The sequence below is a fragment of the Hylobates moloch genome, unplaced genomic scaffold (genome assembly GCF_009828535.3).
Source record: "Hylobates moloch isolate HMO894 unplaced genomic scaffold, HMol_V3 SCAFFOLD_4, whole genome shotgun sequence".
Taxonomy (NCBI): Eukaryota; Metazoa; Chordata; class Mammalia; order Primates; family Hylobatidae; genus Hylobates; species Hylobates moloch.
In genome coordinates, this window is record NW_026652279.1 from 91,357,969 (window position 1) to 91,382,095 (window position 24,127).

The 24,127-nt window shown below is 46.1% G+C and overlaps 1 protein-coding gene and 1 long non-coding RNA gene across 6 annotated transcripts in view; one reads left to right on the forward strand and one right to left on the reverse strand.

Annotated features, from left to right (window-relative positions):
• SLC7A1 (solute carrier family 7 member 1) overlaps positions 1-24,127 on the forward strand; it is a 91,825-nt gene that overhangs the window by 46,403 nt on the left and 21,295 nt on the right. For 3 of the 5 annotated variants that reach the window (XM_032150555.2, XM_032150557.3, XM_032150556.2), the window contains exons 2-3: positions 3,239-3,338; positions 20,928-21,311. In XM_032150555.2, the coding sequence (XP_032006446.1) occupies positions 20,942-21,311 (370 nt within the window). In that variant the 5' untranslated portion in view covers positions 3,239-3,338; positions 20,928-20,941. Of the gene's footprint in view, positions 1-3,238; positions 3,339-20,924; positions 21,312-24,127 lie in introns of all 5 variants that reach the window. The other 2 variants (XM_032150558.2, XM_058437721.1) reach the window with 1 other exon arrangement.
• LOC131383288 (uncharacterized) lies at positions 1,205-23,246 on the reverse strand. Its single transcript, XR_009213197.1, has 4 exons — positions 23,157-23,246; positions 22,550-22,629; positions 2,182-2,258; positions 1,205-1,448 (listed from the first exon to the last, which is right to left on the reverse strand). It is a non-coding gene; the product is annotated as an uncharacterized LOC131383288 (long non-coding RNA).

The window sequence follows — 24,127 nt, forward strand, 5'->3', positions numbered from 1 at the left end:
CTGTACCTTTTCTATGTTTCCATTCACAGATACTTACCATTGTGTGACTGCTGCCTACAGTATTCAGTACAGTAACATGCTGTACAGGTTTGTAGGCTAGGAGCCAAGGCTATCCCATGCGGCCTGAGTGTGCAGTAGGCTATCCCACCTAGGTTTCTGTCAGTACACTCTAAGTACACTCCAGGATGTTCACACAAGGATGAAATCGCCTAAAGGCGCATTTCTCAGAACACATCCCTGTCATTAAGTCATGACACATGACTGTATTATAATGTAGCCACATGGTGTCACAATCACACTTTTACAGTCCCCACGTACCCCTGGAAGCCCATCAAGGGTAGTGTTGGAATGCTGCTTGCTATATTTATGAAACAAATGGAATTAAACTCTTTATGTCTGAGGCGTAGCATTGCATTACTCTGCTTTTAACAAAGGAATTTTCAAATCTCAAAAATTACAATAAATTGGTTGGAACATTCTTGGATTAAAGAAAAGCGGTGTTAATGAATTTATTTGCTATGCATTCCAGTCCATTAATCCTGATGAGTTCATCCTGGCTTAACATATGGCATGCCTTTCTCTAGACTTTTAAGTTTAGCATTAACTGCTTTTATACCACGACAGGAGACTGTGACTGGAGCAAGCGTCACTGCGGCAGGCTGCTGAATTCATGCCTAAGAGGCAGGAGTGCAGCATTCTTCCTGTTGAGCATATATTAAGCTTGGCTGTGTTCATTTCAAGCAGTGGTTCTCAAACTTTTGGGTCTGGAACCCCTCTGACGCCCTTAAAGAGTATGGAGGACTCCAAGAAGCTTTGCTTATGTGGGTTGTGTCTATCAATACTTATGAATTGGAAATTAAAATTTAGGCTGGGTGCAGTGGCATACCTCTGTAATCCCAGCACTTTGAGAGGCTGAGGCAGGTGGATTGCCTGAGCTGAGGAATTTGAGACCAACCTAGGCAATGTGGCGAAACCCCATTTCTACAAAAAATACAAAAATTAGCCAGGCGTGGTGGTGTGCACCTGTAGTCCTAGCTACTTGGGAGGCTGACGTGGGAGAATCACCTGAGTCTAGGGAGGTCGAGGCAGCAGTGAGCCAAGACTGTGCCACTGCATTCTGTCACCTGGGTGGCAGAGTGAGACTCTGTCTAAAAAAAAAAAAAAAAATTAAAATTTAGAACAACTTGAAATAAATGTCTTAATTTACCTAAAATAACAAGGATTAACCCATTTTGTGTTACTATAAGTAACATTTTTATGAAAAATAGCTATTTTGCAGAACAAAAAAAAATCAGCGAGAAGAGCGGCATTGTTTTAGGTATTTGCCAGCGTCTTTAATGTTCAGCTTATGGTAGCTGGATTCATATATGTGCTTCTGCATTCAGTCCGTTTGGACGTGTTGTTTTAGTTGAAGTGTATAAGGAAAATATGGCTTCACAGGGATGTACCTAGAAAAGGAGGAACACTTTAGTGGCATTTTCAGGTAATCGTAGATATTCTTTCTCGATACCACATGAAAACTCCACAGGCAATAGTGGGTTCCACTGTGGAATCTGCAGCCATCTCGGTAAGCTCTTTGTTCTAAAATAATGGGTCTGTCCTGCACTTCAAATCAGTCTACGCATTTAGGATCCTGTTTTACTGAATTACGTGGATCTTCCAAATGCTGGCACATGTCATCATATATTTTTAAAATATCACATTTGTTAACATCACCCCCAGTGTCATCAGAAAATTCAACTTTTAGGGAGCTGTCCACATCTTGGTGATGAATACAAGGTTTCTGAAATTCCCATTTTTTTCTTGAAAGCTCAGATTTTATCACTGGCAGCAAATGTTGTCAGTTGTTTCCCTTCTAGATTCTGCCCCCCCGCCTTTTTTTTTTTCCAGAGTTAACTTCTTAAACTACGAATCCCAGTCATGGCCTCTTGGCACCCACCCTGCAGTGGGGCACCAGGATGCTGTGTCCCTGGTGGGCCGTGAGCCTGACTTTATCAACCTTCATTGTTCTCGCTGCTCTCATGGTACATGATAGAGCATCAAGAAATAGCAGTAATTGACAGTTAGGGACATTTGATTGTGGACTGTGTTTTAAATACGATTGAATTAATGTTCAGTTCCACTGGTGTGATCATGGCATTACAGTTTGGTAACACAATGTAATTCTTAGCAGTTACTTACTGACATATGTAGCGGTCAGTTGTCATGATGGCTATAGCTTGCTTATCACAACGGTCATGAGGAAAGCATATATTTGTCTAAAGAGGGATAAAGCAAATATGGCAAAATGTTAAATATTGGGAAGTGTAGATAAAGAGTAAGTATTCATTCGACTTCTGTAGGTTTGACATTTTCAACATAGAAGGTGAAAAGGAATGAAATATCAGCATAGAATGAAATATCAATGTATGAAAGATGACATAGGTGGGAATAGAATCAGATTCTAATTGTGGGAAATCTGGTTTGCTGCTGTCTAAGTTATAAAACTCGAGCTGTTGATTAGCATCTTTATGTGCATTTTTTGTGTAATGATAATTTTGTCTGGGTTCACATTAAGTGCAAATCATATTTCAGACAGCTTAATTAAACCTCTTCAGCTCCTGGGGGAGTGCAAGAATCTGTGCAGAGTGTAAATGGTAAGATTTAGAAAACAAAGGACTTTATATGCCATGCATCTATGAGGTTCTTCATAGCGTGTCCTCAGGAGCTTAGCTGCCATGGCAGCTGTTAATAGTACCCACAGAACTCCATCACCAAATTCTTGATTGTACGAATTGGAGTCCGAGTGTTTTCAGAAGACACCAGCTAAGATTTTCTGCCCCTGCTGGCCTTGCTGGTCAATACCAGTGTCAGGAGCGGACTCGTTCCCCTTCATGGCCCCTGACCAGGGCCTCAGAGCTTTTGCATGCCTACGACTGTGCCCTAGATTTGTGGAAATTGCCGGCGTGATGCTTTTTTATCTTCCTCTTTGAAATATGAGAGTCAATTTCAGAGGTAAAGCGGTGGAATCTCTGGTGCGGAGGGCATCTAGTCTGGCTCCCCATCTTCTCCCTGAATTCCCCTGATGATGCCCCATGCTGGGCCCCTTTGCTGTCAACCCTGTCTTCAGTTGCTGTTAAGGTGGCATGTGCTTCCCGCTGCAGGGCTGAGCTGAATCCGTTTTCTCTGTACCAGCCACAGACTTGGAGATTCTGAGGTTGAAACTGAACATATCTGATGGGTCTTCTTTGCCTTTCAGGATTCCGAAACCTTCCTTGTATCCCTCCTGAGACATCTTTGCTGCAAGATCGAGGCTGTCCTCTGGTGAGAAGGTGGTGAGGATTCCCGTCATATTCCAGGTACAGTCTGCCTTTCAGAACGACAACAAAGTATATGTTATTCTGTTTTGTACTAGAATATGTTATTCATTTAGACTGCTAGTTGTCTGTCGACTTTTTAAGTTAACTGTCAGCTAAAACCCCCAGTTGTCTTCTTTTTTAGATTTCCAACTGCTGTAATTTTTCAGACTCATGTGGCTAGCTGTCCAGACCCATTGACCCAGCAGAAAACAAGCTTGTCTTTTCACTTTAGTGTGTTCCTTAAATTCCTGCATTTCCTTCAAACAGAACTCTTCATATCCTACGGCTGGCCAGGCCTTCCGTCCCTGAGGCCTGGTCACCAGCGTAGCCTCTGGGGAAGGATCAGCCTGGAGCTGTCCCTCATCATGCCTGGCGTGGACATTGGGCGCTGTGTCTCGTGCTCTGGGCACCACCCAGCTCCTGGGCACTGGCGTGCAGCAGAGCGGCTGTGATGCATCCTGCCATGTTTCTCTCTGTGACTCTTGGAGCCTTTGCACGTCTCAAGGCCAAGGGCTGCTTCCAGTTTTCTTCCTGCCCCAGAACTTTTCATCTTGCTCCCATTCTTCTCACTCTTCTCCTTACTTCTCTCCCTTTTACTTAGGAATTCTGCTGTAACTTGTTCTTGGTTTAGGCACTGTAACCATCTGCTCTAGGGCAGTGGTGTTTCAGGCTGTTCCTTGCAGCTTGAGAGTTAATTCCAAGTGGGCATAAGAGCCAAGTGGGGCAGGGGGGCGGTCAAGGCTGGCCAGTGAGGCTGTCTGTCCCCTAACTCTCTTTAAATATGAGTAGCTTCATTTTTATCTGATTCTTCTATTTGGGTTTGTCATAGGATGTAGTTTGGGTGCCGAGACCAGCTTGGCCGGAGACCCTAACCCATTGGCGCTAGAGGAATTGAAGAAACACACAGAAATATAGAGTGTGGAGTGGGAAATTGGGGCTGACAGCCTTCAGAGCTGAGAGCCTCGAACAGAGATTTACCCACATATTTCTTGACAGCAAGACAGTGATAAGCATGATTTCTATAGATTATGGATTAACTAAAAGTATTCCTTACGGGGAACAAAGGGATGGGTCTGGCTAGTTATCTGCAGCAGGTACATGTCCTTAAGGCACAGATCGCTCATGATAATGTTTGTGGTTTAGGAACACCTTTAAGTGGTTTTCCGTCCTCGGTGGGCCAGGTGTTCCTTGCCCTCATTCCGGTAAACCAACGACCTTCAACATGGGCGTCATGGCCATCACGAACATGTCACAGTGCTGCAGAGATTTTGTTTATGGCCAGTTTTGGGGCCAGTTTATGGCCAGATTTGGGGGCCTGTTCCCAACATTTGGGCAAGAGTTCTGCTATAAAATACTTTAAACTAATTGCTCTGGTCATTTTTCCATTAAACTAAAAATGTTTACTGAGTATGGAGGCTTCATCATTATCATTGCTATTTTATCACAAAAAATAGAGGTAAAACTCTTCAGTTGAGGGAAAGTGTGTGTGTGTGTGTGTGTGTGTGTGTGTGTGTGTGTAATGACCCTCACCTGACTTGTCTCCCACTCTCTTATATTCTTACAGTCATTTGAGGCCATTCATATCATTAATTCTGAGACTATGGCTATATTAGGAATGCACACATACTTAGGCTCAGCAGCCTACACAGAATTCTTAATCAAAAGGACTTCTGGGGGATATAGCCAGTGACCTTTGCCACATGTAAGCAACTTTGAGCAGCCTGCCTTGAAATAAGAATTAAGGAGGAAGGAGGGGCTGCCCATAAGCTTCAAGTCCCTGGGGAGGATTAGGCTATAAGTAAGCATGTTGTTTATGAGGCTGCTACAACCTTGTAAATGTCAGAAACAAAGGTGCAGAATTACCAGGTGCACCTTCCCAAAGACAGTGGGTAAAATTAGCTGCCGGCCAGCAGGGAAGTGGGAGGACGTTCTGCACAGGCCAGAAGCCACTGTGTGTTGGGGTGTGTGAGCCTTGAGCACCCTTTTCTTTCCTTCCCTGTTTAGGTGCTTAATTCGTAGCATGACTTAAATTAGAGTGAGTTCATTCTGCATTCTTCCCCCTGCCGCCGCAGTCAGATGTGTTTCTGCTGTCTTAACAGACTATTTTAGAACATCTTCCGGTGTTACCTAACACTGGGGCTGGGTGTTGACATCTGAGTTAGTAGCCTAAGTCAGAGTCTTCTGCTTCTTGGGCTGGGCAGTGCATTATCAAGGTGTGAGGGGAAGCCCTTGGGTGGTGTTGGGGCACAAGTCCTGAACCCTGTCTGAATCGGGGGAATTTGTGGCTTACTGGGCACCGCCATGATGTCATCTTTTCCTGTTGAAGAGAATCAGGCCAGGTGCCAGATGGTAACATAGGTGCCACATCTCCTGGAGGCCTTTCGGTCTTGGCCACACTTGTTGTTTGGTTTATCACATTCTGTCTTCTGTCTTCTGTTCTGTTCCCTGCTCTTCCTCAGCCTCTGCAAAGAGGGAGGGCACACAGTAGGTGCATAATAGGTAGCTGTTGCATGGATCAATCATTGTGAACAGTTACTTGCTTGCTTCTTTCTTTCCAGACTGTGCACTCTGAGGGCAGGGACAATGTGTGGTCTCATCTTTATACTCCCATAACTTCCTACGACCATGGCCCAAGGAAGATCACCCAATTTTTTAAAAAATGAAATAACAGCTATTTAATATATGCCATTTTTCCAGGAGGAGGAAATTACTTTCAAATCATTCAGACTCCATTAAGACGAAACAGCTTCAGGCGAAGTTGTGGTTATCCCTACCATTGAAGCAATGTATTAAAGAAAGGTTGCTGCTCTGGTTCTTAGCCCCCCAAGGATTCAGTGAGCAAATGAACACCAGTTCACTCATTATCACACAAGAGTGTTTGGACCATTTATTAGTCATCTGTGTCTCTGGCTTAAAACAACACACATCTTACTTTCTCAATGTTTCTGTGGGCCAGGAATCAGAGCAGGAGTCAGAGCTCAGCTGGGGCCTATGCTTGGGGTCTCACAGGGCTACAGTCTGGATGCTGGCCTGGGCTTGGTTTTCATCTGGAGGCTTGACTGGAGAAGTGTCCTCTTCCACGTTCCCTCAGGTTGTTGGCTGAATTCATGTTCTCTAGTTGTAGGACTGAGTCCTGGCCTCTTTTTGGCCGACATGCAGGCTGCTGTCAGCTCCCAGAGGCCACTCGCAGTTCCTAGCAGCTGCCTGCATCTCCCAGAAGCCACCTGCAGTTGGTTGTCACATGGGCTTCCCCAGCATGGCTGCTTGCCTCATCAAGCCAGCCCAGGTCACCTTTCCTTACTTCTTGAAAGGAGGAGTTGAGAAGTGGTTTCCATCTGCTGTCTATTTTTATAAGAAATTATTTTGTTCCTTGCTTTTTTTCTACATTTGTCCCTGATTTTAAGTCTTCTACAGGGTCACAGCCCCACAGGACCCATTTACCCTTGCAGCCAGCACGGATGCCCTGAGCCAACACTGGCCCTGCTGGCTGGTGGGTGGCCCCAGAGTGCCCAGTCCTACTTTAGGAGCAAGGTGGGTTAAATGGCTTTTTGTGAGCTGCCTTGGAATTTAACTGCAGTTTTGTCGTGTTGTTTGTATACGAAAATGTGGTCTTGGGTCTCAGATGACTGGCATGTCAGTGAACTTTTAGCAGGGAAGAGGTCCTTACAGTAGGTTTTTCTATGGCAGTGGGGACTGCAGAGAATATTATTTGGGGCATATGTTAAAATGTTTCTTTTCAGCCTTTAAGAATTCCTTATAAAAACAATAGAAGTGCCTGGGCATGGTCGCTCACACCTGTAATCCCAGGACTTTGCGAGGCTGAGGTGGGTGGATCACTTGGGGTCGTTCAAGACCAGCCTGGCCAACATGGTGAAACCCTGTCTCTACTAAAAATACAAAAATTAACTGGGTGTGGTGATGTGTGCCTCTAGTCCCAGCTACTCAGGAGGCTGAGGTGGGAGGATTGCTTGACCCCAGGAGGCAGAGGCTACAGTGACCTGAGATGGTGCCCCTGCACTCCAGCCTGGGCGACAGAGCAAGACTCCGTCTCAAAAAACAAACAATAGATGTAATCTGTGCTCTCCTTTTCTCCTGATTCTGTGAAAATGTAGAGTCTGACTGTCACAAAGCCATAACCAGAAAAGGAACAATTTTGATTATGCCCGGTTTGGAACATTTGAGTTGAATGTTGGCATATTGTGGGGCTGGCTCCGGGGTCAAGTTGGGGTGGCACTCCAGAGTGACAGTGTGTGGTCATGGTATTGGTCTGGCGCCTTCAGTGAAAGCAATGCAGGTAGCACTGCCTGTGACAGATGATAAAATATGGACCACGTGGTGTGCTGAAAGGGCCACTCCACCCTTCACCCCCTCTGGCACTCTCATGCAGTGGGAAGGAACGGCATTGGTCCCGCATCCTGGGCTGCCTTGTTCTTCCCTGGCTTCCTCCTGGTCCATGGACACTGTTTTCTCCCAGTCTTTGATCATTCAGGCGAGCATGTGGGCAATTGGCCATTTGTTTCCAGATACCTGAAAGGAATTTCAAGTAAGTTGAAATTCTCCTCTCTGATAGAGGCTATTCTCTTAGCGCCCACTAGCATGTCCGCTCCACATAAAGAGAAGGCCTCCTCATTAGAAAAGTACAACCAGTACTTATTGAAGACTGAAGACAGGCAAGGTGGTCAGCCAGGCCAAGAGGCTGTGACATTCCTTTCAGATTAGAAGTCAGATTAAAAGTGTGTTCCTTCTGGAGTGAGCGTCTGAAATTCCGGTCACCAGTGAAAAAGTGTAGTTGTGAGTAGGGCAGGAAGATCTACCATAAAATGTGGCGTTTCCTGGTGGGAATTATTTGTGCATGACATGAACTGCGTAGATAATCCCCATGGTAACTACGGGTGTGTGTTTTATGTGTGTGTCAGGGCTCTTTGAGAATAAAACAGGGACCGGGGAACAAACAGATGAATATGAAAGGTCACAGCATTTGCTTACGCAAAGGTGTTATATGAGTTGGATTAAAGTACTGTGCTGTAAGGCAAGCATATTGATTTGCTACCAAAAAGGAGAAGGCTGGACCTCGAGAAGCTGGAAGTCCTCGTGCTCTGTATTTGTCCCCTCCAATGTTTCTTACACAGACCAGATTAGTCCACCCAAGATCATGTTTTGTGGATGCTCTTCCTTTGCTTAAAACTTTTGCTTCTAAATAAAGGTGTAAATCCCTTAGCTGGCCACTGAAGACCCCTAAAGGGGCCACCCTGCCCTGCCCCAAGTCACAGATCACAGGCCAGCGTGCCAGCCTCGCCCGGTTACTGACATGCCACCTGTTGTCCAGCGCGCATGGGTTCCATCTCCCCAGTGAGGTTGTTACCTGTCAAAAGGTAAGGAAGGAGTGAACCGCAAAATTCACTTGCGTTCCTTCCAATTTATAGCTCCTAACCATGTGTCCTAACGTTTTAGACAGCACCAGCTTTTGAATAGCCTGTGAACTACTCCTAAGTCTGTTCTTTGGAACTCACATCAGCTTTTCTGGTAGAGGCTATCATGTGAGAGAGGGTTGCTTTTCAGTCTGACTTGCCATTGATTCAGACTTAGGCCCAGAGAAGTGTCTCAGGACACCGCCGGGAGGGTTAAGGACAGGTCTGACTGTTACACATCCTTGACTCTTGGCTGTTTTTCTGTCATATCAAATATGGCTGAATATTGACAGTTTCATAGGGCTCAATCTAATCCCATGTAAAAGACGCTTTAACTAGTTAACATGTGGCTGTCACTTACAGCATTTTGGGGCTGTCCTGGCACTGGGGTTGTGGAGTGGGGTACTTGGTGCAGGTAGTGGAGTTTCCTCAGTGTTTTTTGGGTCAGCCCCAGTTGAAGTCCTTTGTTTTTACATTTAATTTTGGAAATTTCCAAACATGCACAAATGAGAAAAGCATAATGAAGCCCGGTGTACCTGCTTATCAGCTTCTCCTAGACAGACTCGAGGTGGGCTTGGCTTGTCCTGGGACCCTCATGCCTTCCTTTGTTCTCCCTCCTTGTTGATTTCATGAAAAGAGATTTTCTTTCCCTTAATTCAGAAGCAGTACATACTCATTATTTAAAAATTGTCGAAATATGGAAGGAACCATCCATAATCTTCTTCTGTCTAGAGACAAATGCCTCACTTCTTCTTGCACTACAATTCTTTGTATACACTTATTTTTATGTTATAATTTTTTTTAAGGATTGCTATAATGTTGTTTTGACACTTTTCCCCTACTTGTATCAGGGACATGGTATCATTAACATGTAATCCATCTGCTTTATCTGCCACTTCCTTCCACATACCCTTTCCAGGCCTCTGCTATCTGTATCCTTTCCACAACTTTCCGCCGAAGCCCCAGTTGGATCCTGCAGCCAAAATTACCCACTTTTCCTCAGTTCCAGATAAAGTTCCTGTTACCTCACAGCCAGAGGGTCTTGGCTAGCAGCTGGCTGGATGGGAAGTGGATGGATTACGTTGATTCACTCCACTGCATGAATAATAATGGGCTTCATTTTTACAGGGGTATCACATTTAAGAAGAGGTTGTCCCTTAACTCATGACTCTTTTATATTTTAGGATTTCAGACAGGGTAACAAATAAAGTAAGAATTATCAGGCAGCAGGGAGAATGAGCTTGGTCAAAGTTGAGTCAGTTTGGCATCTGGCAGGGAATAGGGTTTCAGGAATTAGATGACCTGGGTTCAAATCCTGGCTTCACTATTACAAGTTACGTGACGGCGGGCAATATAATCTGCCAGCTACACTCCGCGCTCTTGTTCCTACAAGAGGATTAGCAATTGTGACTTGATTGCTTCCTTGTGAGGATTTAATGCAGCAGTGCATGTGTGTGGCGTGGAGCTGGTGTTGTGTGATGTTGGCTGTTTCTAGCAGGCCCCACTCACTATGAGGCTGTTCTTCAGGTCATTTCCTGGGCTGTGCCCCATTGTTCATAGCTCTTCTTGGTCTCCTCTCGAACCAGTGAATTTTCTAGGAGTTCCAAGTTTTTTCACAAAAAAAGTTGCTTGTGATGGTGGGGAGACTGGGGGAGAAGTGAAAATTTCCAGGAGTTTATGGATTAAGGTGTTCCCGGGCCTATGTGTGAATTGGTGGACTGCCTGGGTTTATTAAATGTTTGTTGAGTAAATAAATGAGTGAATGGGAAAATATCAGTCTGTGAATGTCCAGTGAAAATTATGTTAGGTTGGCATGGAACCCTCTGCTTTGCTCTCGTTTGCAATGCTGATTCTCCTTGTGCTTTTTGGAAGAGGAAATATTTAGAAGGAGGGTAAGAAAACTAATTTAACTCCCAGGATACCTTAGAGGCTCAGAAAATTAAAGTGCCAGTGTTCTAATCTTGGGGGAACTTTGTTTAAAAAATTTCTTTTCAAATAAATGAACAAATTTGTTTAAAGAACAAGTTTCTTCTGAGATATGAGAGCCAGTTCCATAGCCATTTCCGAGGCCCGAATGCAGTGCTGGCAGGGAACTTAAAGCCTGTTTCATGGAAGCTCCCACTGTGTAGGGCCAGCTCCCTGGTTGGTTCTGGCTCACTGACGCTGCACTTGCGAGGCAGTGGAGAGTCTCCCTGCGGACCTGCCCACAGGGTGTGCAGACTGATGTTTTCTTTCCATGCTGCCCAAGTGTGATGAAAAGGCACGTGTCAGAGGAGCCCTGGCTCCAATAGGATAGGATAGGATAGATAGGATACCTGTTTTTGCTGTAACACATTTCTGCATGCAGGGTGTGGGCGTGTCTCCTGATGAAGCACCGCCCTCCCGAGTGATGATGGAAACACCTCGAGAGACATCAACTCTCCACTCATCCTGCTGGCTTCCGGCTTCAGAAGGAAACGCTTTTCGGGTGTTCTCTGGTTTTTGTGAAGATGTCCTTGATAGCTTTTCCACTGGCTTCTCGTTTTTTATGTCAGTCTTTGATTTGGGTGAACAGAATTGGAAGACTTGAGCTGAGTGGAGCAGGTGGTACTCACAGTGACTGTGGCAAAGCTTCGATGGAGGGAAACCCTGGTGATGGGAACCTTGAGCTGATGGGGATTGTCTGCCCTCTGCTTCTGTGAGGCAGAGACAGGTGACCAACAGATTGTAATTGGGATTTAAAAGAAAAATATTATTATGAGGAATTAATAGCTACTCATGGGGTGATACTGATGGTTCTTTGCATTTGAAGAGCAGCGAGTTCTGTTTTCTGGGTATTTCCTAGTACATTGTCTCATGTGAGCCTCACAGTCCTTGCAGTGGCAGGACTGTCCATCCCCATTTTACACATGTAGAAACAGAGACCTTGACGTTGTGCCTTGTTGAACACAATGAATTTGGGCCTTTGGAAACCTGGACAGGAAGAGTGGTAGGGACCTGAGCTGATCCCCACAGTGGCATGGGGGCGATGGCGATGGTCTGATTGGGGTGAAGGGGGTGGGCAGAGGGTGCAGCCCATGACAGAGGTTACCTGTGAGGAGATGGGCTTGGAGAGGGCTTCCTAGACAGGACTGTTGCTTTAGATTTTAATCTGTAGCTAGCATCTTTTTATATTTATATTCATTTAGAGAAACAAATTTATTTGTTGGTGAATGAAACCATTCAGTATTCAGCTAATAAGATCTCCTTTGATAGAAAGACCCTCACAAGTTGTTGTTGGTCATGGTGATGATTACCTGAGACAAAAGTGGGTGTCTTGTTAGCTTCCTGAATTTCAGGTCATTGGTGATGACTGAGTGCTGCATGTGTTGTGGTCCTGTCAATACTATTTGGTGCCTGCTAGGTGCCAGGGGCATAGAAGGATGATGCAGCCCTTGCCCTGGGGGAGCATCTTGAGGGGGCCTAGTTGAGTCAGTGGGAAGAGCTTGGCCCCCCCGATGAGGCAGGTGTGATGTCACCTGTGCCCCCTACAACAGGGCACAGTGCCATCTGTGCCCTCTTCTGTATTTTACACCCTCTCCCCACTGCCCTCTCCGCCACGCCATTCCCCAGAATTTGTTGATCTAATTCAGAGAGCAGTTCAAGGCTTTGGAGGCAGTGAGACTTGAACCCCAGCTGCACCTTTCATTGGTCAAATGCCCTTGGGGACGTTCCTTGGGAGAATGTTATAGAAGTTATTTGATTTGTGGTGGGGCCAGACCTTATTACTTAAAAAAATCTCCCCAGATGATTCTAATGTGCAACCAGCATTGAGAATTACTGAGCTGTAATCAAGCCTGCGTCTCCTTGTCTCTAGAATGCAAGGTATTGCCTACCTGATAAGGGGGCGAAAAGATAAACTACATAAAGGACTTTCATTTGGCTGGTGCTCCAGGATGTTAGGTGTTTTTAGTCATTACTATTGTTTTCTCATTGAAAACGTGACATGTCATTCTAGACTACACAGCAAATGATGGAAAAGAGGAAAATAACAACAAAAACATACCTATAATCTCAGTTAATATTTTAGGATTTTACACCCACATACGTACTCATTAGTATTATATTATGTTCTTTTGGACTTGATGTTTTCTCATGACATTAAAAGTTGAAAACGGTTTACTGACTGCAAACCATTTCAGCAACAGATTCACGCTGTAAAGATCTCACTGGGTTCCTTCCTGGGACAGCATTGTCCACTTTCGGCCTGTGGGTTATTTGTTTATTTGTTTGGGCCTCTGCCTGGTGTGAGTGAGTGGGATCCCGGCGCTCCCAAGTTGCTTTAACCTGGCTGAGGCCCGATGCTGTGGTCTTTGCCATGCCTGCACTGGGGCCTCTCTTGGCAGTTGTTCCTTGGCTGGGCAACTTCCCCACTGTGCCTGGAAGCTGTTCTGCAGTTGGTGGTTGCTCAGCCCAGGGAATGGCACCTGTGGTAGAGCCTCATGTCCTCTCCTCCCCACATGTCCCCGCCTCTCACCCCTCTCCATCCTCCTGCGGAACCTCTGATCCCTGCCTCCGCCCCACCCCTCTCCGTCCTCCTGCGGAACCTCTGATCCCTGCCTCCGCCCCACCCCTCTCCCTCCTCCTATAGAACCTCTGATCCCTGCCTCCTTCCCACCCCTCTCTCTCCTCCTATAGAACCTCTGATCCCTGCCTCCTCCCCACCCCCTCCCTCCTCCTGTGGAACCTCTGATCCCTGCCTCCTCCCCACCCCTTTCCCTCCTCCTGCAGAACCTCTGATCCCTGCCTCTTCCCGCACCCCTCTCCGTGTAATGTTGCTTTTGCTGTAAGACCTAGAGTGGTGGGCTGTAAAACTTGTCTATGGGATTGCAGAGGTCCCTGGGAACTTCTGCCATCAGCACTGTTGAGTCAGTAGGCAGAAGTGCGTGGCGGGGAGGCGGGGCTCTCAGGCTTTCTGATTGTGAAGTCACTGAGGCCTGAAGGACTAAAACCCCTGGTTGAGTCATCACCCTGGCCCTTGGGACCCCTTGTGCCAGACTTGAGCAGTCACACTGCCTGCAGCTTGTGGATTTTAGAAGAGTGTAAAGTGTCTTTATAACCAAGGCCTCCAGCTCGATATATGGAAGTGCCCAAATGGCTCTGTGCCTCTGTACTTCTTGATGGAAGGCCACCCTTTTTCCCCCATGAAAGTAGTGGCCTTTTGAGACAGACCTTTTCCTTGTCCCACACTCCCCTTCGGGACCCTAGTGCTCCAGGAGCCACTGTGTATGTTCATAGCCTCGCACCCCATCCCACCACTCTGTGCTTTCCAAGAATAAGGACTGGGGGTTTGCCCATTTCTCTTAAACCCCAGCTGTCACAGTGCTTTTGCACATCACAGGCATGGGATCAGTCACTTTGGGTGGAATTTAGTTATATCCTCAGCATGTCACTAGCTGCCTGGCGTCAGCCAGATGTAGACCCCGGGGCCTTTAAAAGAGTCCAAGCTCAGAAGCCATATTTCATTGTAGGCAGAGCCCCTGCCCAGTGAGACTGGGGCCTTGCCCCGTGCCGTTGTTTCTTTCTCTGCCGCTCACTGCACAAGTGGATGATTGTTTTTTTTTTTAAGGTGCATAATTTTGAACCACCCCTCCCATCCTCGTACTTTTGATTCTTTGATTTACTCTCTCCAATTCAATTTTCTTATGGTCGTGGAGCTCATTTGGTCTTTTTTTTTTTTTCTGAAACAGGGTCTCCCTCTGTCACCGAGGCTGGAGTGCAGTGTGTGATCACAGTTCACTACAGTCTTGATTTCCTGGGCTCAAGCCATCCTCCTGGCTCAGCCTCCTGAGTAGCTGGGACCACAGATGCATACCACAGTGCCCGGCTAATTTTAAATTTTTTGTAGAGATGATGTCTTGCCATGTGGCCCAGGCTGGTTTTGAATGAGCCCATGTAGTCTTTTTTTTGAGACAGATTTCGCTCTTGTCACCCAGGCTGGAGTGCAATGGCGTGATCTTGGCTCACTGTAACCTCCATCTTCCAGGTTCAAGCAATTCTCCTTCCTCAGCCTCCCGGGTAGCTGGGATTACAGGCGCCTGCCACCATGCCCAGCTAATTTTTGTATTTTTAGTAGAGACGGTGTTTCACCATGTTGGCCAGGATGGTCTCCAACCCCTGACCTCAGGTGATCCACCCACCTCGGCCTCCCAAAGTGCTGGGATTACAGGCGTGAGCCACCGCGCCTGGCTGAGCTCATGTAGTCTTTAGTGACGCTTTGCATAGTGAAAGGTATTCTCTGCCTCTACTCCCCTAAGGTGAACATGCCTTCTGCAATGCAGAATGACTTTGGAAAGATTGTATGTGTTTTTTTATGATAAAAATAAAATAGAATTTTTAAAGAGAATTTTGAAAAGTATTATGATAGTGAATAATAAAATTACTGCTATTAATATTTTGATATACTTTTTATCTGGCATTTAAAGAATACATATGTACTTTGTTTATCCAAAACTATATGCTTTTGTAGTATTTTTCTGTGAACCTGTCATGAACATTTCTTCATTGTCCATACATAGTCTAGAAAGACATTCTTAATGGCTACATTATTTTGTCATATTTTATTACAAGTTATTCATAATTTTTCTTACTTTAGGACAGGAAGGGTTTTTCTCATTTTTTCCACTTCTCTTAGTGACAGCATGTTAACATCCAGAATGGTGTTAAACTGTATTCAACATTTGTGAGCAGGTTACTCATGATTTTCCCAATTATGCTGGTCTCTATTTGTCAGTCTTCTATACATTGTAAGTGAATTGAATGTTTATGAATAGGGGTTTTCCCTTTGATATGTACTAAACTTGCTAAGATCAATCCTCCTATCTGCTCCCTGCCCCTCACGCCCAAATTGGCAGTGGCTTCTGATGACAGGAGAAAGACTGTGGTCTACCATTGTACCAGGCTCAGTTCACCCGGGATTAATGAGTCCATGTTAGGTCAGTTATGACCTGTCCACTGATGGTCTTAGGCACTGACCACCGTTAATTTCCTTTTCTGTTCTGAGTCTCTTTCTGCCTGTTAAGGGACCTCCATTGCTCCTTCTCAAGACCGTGTTCAGTTCTGTCACTTTCGTACCTCTTTTTTTTATAACACCATGCCTACCTCCTTCCGTCTCCATCCTTAGTGTCTGCCAGTCCCATCTGATCTGACTTGTTTTTCAAAATGTAAGTTCTTGCACCTGGGCCTCCTAACATCTGGGGGGAAGTGGATCCTGCTTTGAGATCACTTCCTTCAACACAGGTTTTGCCCTTGTCATTGAGACTCCACGTCCTCTCTCACCATGGCCAGCATCCCCTTCTCCCACCTGTGGCTGCAGCTCACTCAGCTGTGCGAGCCCTGCCCCCTCTGTGCACACTCAGTCTGGAGCACTCCTTGACTGCTGGGCAGCTGCCCACATGCCAGCCATGAGGTTGGCCAGCCACTCTTGTTGAAGAAAGCTGAAAAGATGCCATTGACTATGCCTACCCATTGGTGATATCCTATAATAATGCTACCACCCTAGTAAAGACAGAGATTCCTTAGCCTGGTACACACGTAGACCACAGTCTTTCTCCTGCGAGGGTGAAAGATTTTCCTCTGGATGGCTCCCGCCAGGTGCCTGGAGAAAGGGGTCAACTGGGGCCTGGCCATTCTGAAGGCCACTGAAAGGGGAAGCTAAAAGCGTTGGCTTCTTAAAGATCCCAAGATGAAGATTTTCTTGAAAAAGGGGCATTTCCGAGTGTAGTATAACAGCCTGATTTTGACTCTTCTTGGCCCCCAAGGAAGCCATTAAGCTGGAATGTATCAGTGGTGGAATGATCCGTTAAATTCAAGGGTGAAAACGTCACACCATTCACCCTGCTCACTTGTATCAGAAATCTTTAAAATAGAGCATAAGAGAGTCTTTATCTCAAATTCTGACCCAATCATTTTATTGCTGGTGTTATGTAGTGGTTACTAGAATAGAATGCAGAGTTAGAATTCCTGTGGGAAACTTGCTTTTCTGAGGATACCCCTCAGGTAAGTGTTCTTTGATAATAAATGGCAGGGAGCAAGGTGGATCCGAGACCCTTGGGGTTGCGAGATTTCCATCAAACCCTCAAATAAAAGGAGGTGTCGACTGTTGTATAAATTCCTCCCCACCTAATTTCCAGGTAATGCTCTCAAAGTATTCTGGCAATTATCTGTTTAAACCCCAACAGCAGGAAGTCTCTACCAACCTGACTTTGCTTGCTGGAGTTGGAATGGTTAGACTAAGTCTGTGCAGAGTAGCTTCGTGCAGCCTCACTGTTGGTTGAACAACCAGCTTTGGAGTCCTGGCATGAATGTAAGAGCTGGTATAATGTGTACAAAATGCTGACAAGTAAAACCACTTGGAGAACAGGTTTTTGCATTACTTCCAAGGAGACAGGATATTTCTTAAAATAAACCCAGGACAGAGTAAGTGTCTCATTTTCTCCTACCCTGGGAAGTAGGAATGAACACCTAGCCTGAGACATTTGCATTCTCCAGATTATCAGCCCTGGGCTTCTCAGCAGCAGTTGGCTGCATCTTTGTTCCAGCGTCTTCCAAAGGAATTGAGTTTGCCCTCTCCCTAGATAGCAAGCAATACTTAAGAAGTAACCAAGGTAAAAGTAATCTCCTGTAGGGGTCCCAGCTGTCCCCACCCCTCCCCACTGAGACCCAAGCACTTCCCTCTAGCACTTCCCTGGGCTTCGTGCAGGGGAAACAGGCCAAGAACTATACCCGAATAAAACGGGCCGCTGCATACCTCTTCAGGGGAAATGAGCTGCAGCTGTGCACAGGTGTCTCACCAGAAAGTCCCTTTTCACATTATGTTAGAAAACCGTTATCTGTATCTAAGCTTACAGTAATTTAATAACCTGCCCCTTCATTTTGAAGGGGGTGCAGAAGTCCCCCCAGCATAAGTTGCTTGGTTCTTTGAGTGGGTTTTCAACTGGCAGCAGTGATCTGTGCTGTGGTGACATAGGTGCATGTGTGCACGTAGGCTTTGCGTCTGCACACCTCCACGGGCGTCATTTGTCCTCTTGCGAGCAGCCGGCTCACATTCACCTTCCGTTCTACAGAGGCCCAGAACTATGTAACTGGAGTGTGTCTGAGCTCTGGTGCGCTCCTTGCCAAGAATCCGTTTGGTTACTCTTGTGGCTTTGGTTCTGCCTGGGACGACAGCACGTTTTTGAGAAAGGAGTGCAAACAGGAAACAGCCCTCCTGAAAAGCCCAGGACAGAGAAAGGCAGGGCGACCCCTTCTCACCTTCTGGGCGCTTAGGTTATGTTATCCTGTGAGGCCTAGGAAAGAAAATGCTATTGAGTAGCACTGTCTTTCCCTTGCACTTGGCCTTTAGTGTTTTATGGAGAGAATCTGCTTATTCTTGAGTAGAAGTGACATCTGGGAGAGGTTGGGAGCAGGCAGGCACTGTCTGTGCATCCCCTAGCCACATTTCCCAGCCAGATCCGAAACAGGAGCTTTCACACCCTGTTTCTCTTCAAGGCTCCTTCGTCTACTCAAACGACTCCCCTCCCTGCCAAAAGGGATATTGAGAAGTGACTTTGCAGCAATTTTTGCACATCTCCCAGCACAGGCTTTTCAGCCGAGGGCTATGTTGCAATGTTGCATTTTCCCTTCCAACTTACTATCCACGCAATTATTTACTAAACTCTTTGTTGTGCTTTGCAATTTGACTTGAATAAATCTGGCTAATTCCCCAAAAGGAAGAAAAGAAAAAGGCATTTCCAGGAGAAACCACCCCCTGAGCCTGCAGATCCTGGGGTCCCAGCAGCACTAGGTCCTTGGTTCCTGCTCCTCCTCCCCGCTAGTGCCACTCGGAGGCTCTCACTTAACTGCCTAGGAAGCTGCGGGCATCCCTGTCTTGCTGAGACACCTCAGAACTGCTCTGGCACGAGAGCTTGCTGAAGCAGTCCCGTGTGGTGCTGAAAGCAACCTGGGAAGCCATCTGTCTCTCTGCTTGCTCTTCTCTTGGCCTCAGGGGCCCTTTCCTGCTCTTCTCAAACTCCAGGGTCTGATTTTCCCACTCCATCACTGTTCCACAAGCAGCGCTCCCTCCTCATTTCCTCCCCACTTTGCCCCACCTGCTACACCATGATATCATTTCCTTCCTACCTGCGATGCCGCCGGAACCCCAGAGGAGGACTGCGCCTGCAGGGCCCGTGACCCTGTTTGACACTTGGCTCTCTGAGCTGTTTTCCCCATCTATGTAACAAAGGGATAGGATCAGATGATTTTTATTCCCCATTCTAGCTCAAAATTTTATGAGTCTTGAGATTATTTTCTTCCCTTGGCCTGTCAGATAAAACAGAGCAGGCACCACCCCCAGTTGCTCCATGACCTGGAGCTGATCAGTGATGTGACCATTGCTGGGGGGCCCTGAGCTGCAGCGTGGGGAGCCCCTGCTGCACTGCGCCCACTTGGCAGCTGAGGGTGCAAAGGTGTGGGCAGGCAGGGAAGTGTTCAAGTGGTTAGGCATGGACTTTTCCAGACTTGTTATCTCAAGTGATTTAATTGCAGCTAAGTTAGGTCAATAAATACCAACTGATGATCAACATGAATAATTGGTGATTTTTTGTGTGTACCTTAGTAGCCAGAAGTCATGACAATAGCTTATCTGTGCACGTGCTGTTGTTTTGTCTTAGATTTTTTAAATAAACTCTGTTTTAGGATAGTGTTAGATTTACAGAAGAATTGTGAAGAGTACACAGCTTGCATGTGCCCCTCACCGTTTCCCATTAGGAACGTGTATCTTACTTTGGTGGGTACATTGGTGACAATCAATATTGATGTGCCATCACTAACTGACATCCATATTTGATTCAGGTTTCCCTCATTTTCCCCAGGTGTCCTTTTTCTGTCCCAGGATCCCATACAGGATCCCACATTGCATTTAGTCCTCACGTCTCCTTAGCTCCTCTAGGCTTTGACATTTCTCCGACTTTCCTAGTTTTTGATGACCTTGACAGAACCAGTCAGGTATATTGTAGAACAGGATGTGTCTGGTGGTTTTCCCATGGTTAGCCTGGGGCTGTGGGTTTTTGGGGGAAAGACCGCGGAGATGAAGTGCCCATCTCATCACATCACTCTGCCGACATGACTGTCACTGTTATTGGCCTCGGTCACCTGCCACAGGCCATGGTCCTCGGGTTTCTCTACTGAAGATTTTATCTGTTTTCCCACCCCCACCCTTCCATCCTGGACTCTGTGGAAGGAAGCCTCCTCCTTTCAGATGTGGGGAGCAAAGCTCCCCTTTTTTGATGGTGGCTGCTGGCCTGTCCTTGCCAAGGGCTCCCCTGTCGCATCTGGTCGGGCAATGTGGGCCCATAGGTTGGAGGAAAGCAATCTCAGAGCCATCCCACAAGGTGCAAGGTGTCCTGGGCCCTAATGGGGCATGTCTCGTGTGAGGGTGGGATGGATGAATACATGTCCTCTCATGATAAGTGCCCAAGAGCATATCAGATATGCATATATATCATATACCACAGAGCACATTGGGCTGACATTTCAGCCCAGAAGAAAAGTGCTTTCTGTAGTAATAACAGTGACGAAAAACCCTCACTTGCAATAACTCAACATTTTTCTGCTTCGACCTACCTCTGTGTTACCTTAAAAGTGGAAACAACTTGCTCTTTACCCTCAGGGGATCCTAGAAAGATCTAAAACAAACATTGTTATTGCTATTCAGGGCCTCTGAGTTTTAATAATTTAATAATTTAATTTAGTAATGAAATTAAGATATGGTTTGGTTTGCCTTCTGTTACAGCATACTTGAACTAACACCTTGTTTTTCCTGGTGTATTATCTGATGACTGAGTGTAGGAACAATGTCATTAATGTGTGTTTCCTCTACTGCATAATTTCCACCCATGGAAGAGTCTCCATTAAGAGGACCTGATACAAATGTGGAAGCTCAGAGACCTCGAAATGAAGTCATCTGTATCTGTTGGCCTGCTGGGTTAATTCTATATGTGCTGGTGAAACTGGAGAAGTCTGCGTGCTTCTGACAATAGATGGTGGAATTCTACGAATTAAAGCTTTTTAGCAGGAAATGATTATGAAGGACCTGATCACTGTCTGTGTTTCAATAATGTGATAAGATTAGAGTAATGGGTGAAACGAGGAGCAATCAGGAAACATCTTTGTTCTTTTTCAGCAGCTCTGAACAGCAACATGGGGTGCAAAGTCCTGCTCAACATTGGCCAGCAGATGCTGCGGCGGAAGGTGGTGGACTGTAGCCGGGAGGAGACGCGGCTGTCTCGCTGCTTGAACACTTTTGATCTGGTGGCCCTCGGGGTGGGCAGCACGCTGGGTGCTGGCGTCTACGTCCTGGCTGGAGCTGTGGCCCGTGACAATGCAGGCCCTGCCATTGTCATCTCCTTCCTGATCGCTGCGCTGGCCTCGGTGCTGGCTGGCCTGTGCTATGGCGAGTTTGGTGCTCGGGTCCCCAAGACGGGCTCAGCTTACCTCTACAGCTATGTCACCGTTGGAGAGCTCTGGGCCTTCATCACCGGCTGGAACTTAATCCTCTCCTACATCATCGGTAGGTCCCGGGGGCCCGGAGCTCGTGCCCTCTACCACTTTTCCGTTTGTTCCCACCTCCAAAGTGTGGGCGCATGCCCCACAGGGAGGTCATTCTTGTTAACACAAGAGGCACAGAATTAATAGGATGTTTCTGATTCATTTAAAAGTAGTTTCTTTTAGTATGTTTTTAAATTACTAGAGTAAATGCATCACTGATAGAGAAAAATTGGGAAAATAAAGAAAAGCACAAGGAAGAAAGTAGAAATACCCTGCCTGACAACGTGGAGAAACTAATTCTCTTATTCATTCATTCATTCATTCTTTTAATAAATGTTTATTGAGTACCTGCTCTGTGCCAGGCATTGTGCTAGATACTAGGGATCCCGTGAAGGCATAAGGCACTCTCTGTTCAGAAGTTTACTGTCTACAGATACAAGTATTGTTAACATTTTTGTGAATTTAAATGTGTATTTTTGTACAGTATATCTCTTTATAAAACAATATATAGTAAACATTTCTCATATCATTAGCTATTTTTCCACAGTAACATTTCTAATGCTTGCCTACCATTGTATAGATTTATATACACGGTGTAACATATTGGATGTCTTTATGGGATGTTCAGATTGTTTCCATTATGTTGTTGCTGTTGTTATTAACAGTTAATTATTTTATGTCTTTGGGCTTAGCCATGATTCTTTTCCTTAAAACTGTCTAAGGAGCAGAAGGGCTGTCAGTGGGTCTGCATGTTTTTAAGGCCTTTGTTGACTGTGATCCTCCACGTAGCCAGGGGCCCCTTTCCCTGCAGTGTGGGCACTGGGCATCGGCCTGTAACACAACCACCCAGCAAATAAGGAAGCAAATGTGGAAAATCTTTCCAGTTTGCCAGGTAAACACGCTTTGCTTCTCTTCATGCTTTTTTGTATTTTGATTACAACTGAAGTTGAACACATCAACTTAAAAGAAACAAAAACCTAAGTCTCAGAAGCAAAGGGTACAAACAGCCACTCAACATGCCATTTATTTTTTTTCTCAAACGTTTTGGTAATAGCGAAAAAACAGTAAGACCTGGTAAGCGGAGCCATGCGGGTTCCGCCTTGCTTCTGTGTCAGCTCCCACTGGACCCTACCACACCCTCCCTGCCACGAATGCTGCCTGCTGGGACCCTCGCAGCCCTGGGCTCCCCGCAGCCCTATCTCTGCATGGGGGGCACCACTCCCCCTCCACCAGGACAGCTGGCGGAGGGCACACACTCACACTCTCTGAGCAGCACCTTCTCTTTCTTTCCAGCAGCTGCAGTATCTGCTGAGAGCCAACATAGCTTAGTCTTCTGGGCTCTAAAATAAAATTCATAATGTTTTCTTTCAATGCCACATCAAAACTTACAACCACGCATGGTTCTCACAAGCTGAAGTCTCTCACTGGGAATGTAGCTATTGTAAATGGACCGTTATGTTTCCAGAGGATTTACCTGAGCATAAAGTATACATTGAGCATGAAGTGCTTGCAGCTTCTAGACCAACAAATGTAAGGCTCTGCCAGAGTGCCATTTGCTTGTGTGAAACCATTTGCATGCATTATAAAAATGTATTCTCAGCCTTAGCTGCTGGGAAGGGCAGTTTTTCCAGGAAACATTTTTTCTAAAGGCATAATTCAGAAATTGGGAGCGGGTAGGCTGGGAAGAAAGGCTGGGGTAGCCCCTCTCACTGAGCAGGACAGAGTTTGGGAGCAACATTTGCCATAAGCCAGCCGCTTTGGGGGTGACAGGGAGATGGTGAGACCATTTTTACAGAATTCATAATAGATTGGCTGCTCAGGAGGAAGAAATGTGGTTAAACTTCTGAGTTGTTGGGAAGATACTTACTTAATAAGACCAAATAGTGACATTGAATCTCTGCAGATCACTCTGGCAATATGCTGTGGATACTTAGGACCATGGTCACCGACAAGGCACCCTTTGAAAACAAAGGAAAATGCTCTATGAAAATGATGGAATTCTAGTGACATCTCCTGAGAAACACCAATGGAAACACATTCTGACTCTCTTTAGAATTATGTGAGAGGACAGAATGAGAGTGAAAGACAGCAGCCAACTATTGTTGGCATTTGAGTGCTGCCCTATTGGTGTTCTTCGGTGCTGGAGGGTGCAGGCTGAGGGGAGAATGAGGAGGGCTGGGGTCTGTCTGCGGTCCTGCACTCTGGGGATGCTGTGGCCTCCGAGTCAGGTTCAGGCAAAAAGTGGCAGAGGTGGCTGATGCCAGCTCTGAGGTGAGCAAGTGGCTTTGTCCCTGAGATGGGGTTCAGCCCCTTCAAGGACCTCCTAGGGCCCCAATTCTTGCTGGGAGAAGAATTATGGTGCAGGCACCATCATCTCTGCTGCCAAGGGGTTCCTAGAAAAGAGGCTTCCTAAGCAGCATTCCTCCAGACTGCCAGCTGCACCCCAGGAGTGCATTATGAAATTGATTTTTCATGAGTTGTCATCAATGTTTACTTTTTTTAATGAAACAAAGTAGGTAGCATTAAATATTACCAGAGTGCCTCTCAGGTGGTAAGGGTAACACTCGTTTTGCAAACTTTTTATTCGGATATATATATTTGATAGAATACACCTGTGCATATTGGGTAGGATGTGAAATGCATTCCTCTGTAGGCCCTAGAAGCCTTCTCGCACTCAGCACTAGTTGACCGTCACTTCTGGCTCAGCATACACTGTGGTCTGGCTGCTCCTGCCAGATTCCAGTGCACCGTCGGTGACTCCTGCAATGATGTTGTCAACATGGAGCTCCACTACAAATACCTGCCTAACAGTTGTCCTCACATCTCCTCTGTTGTGTG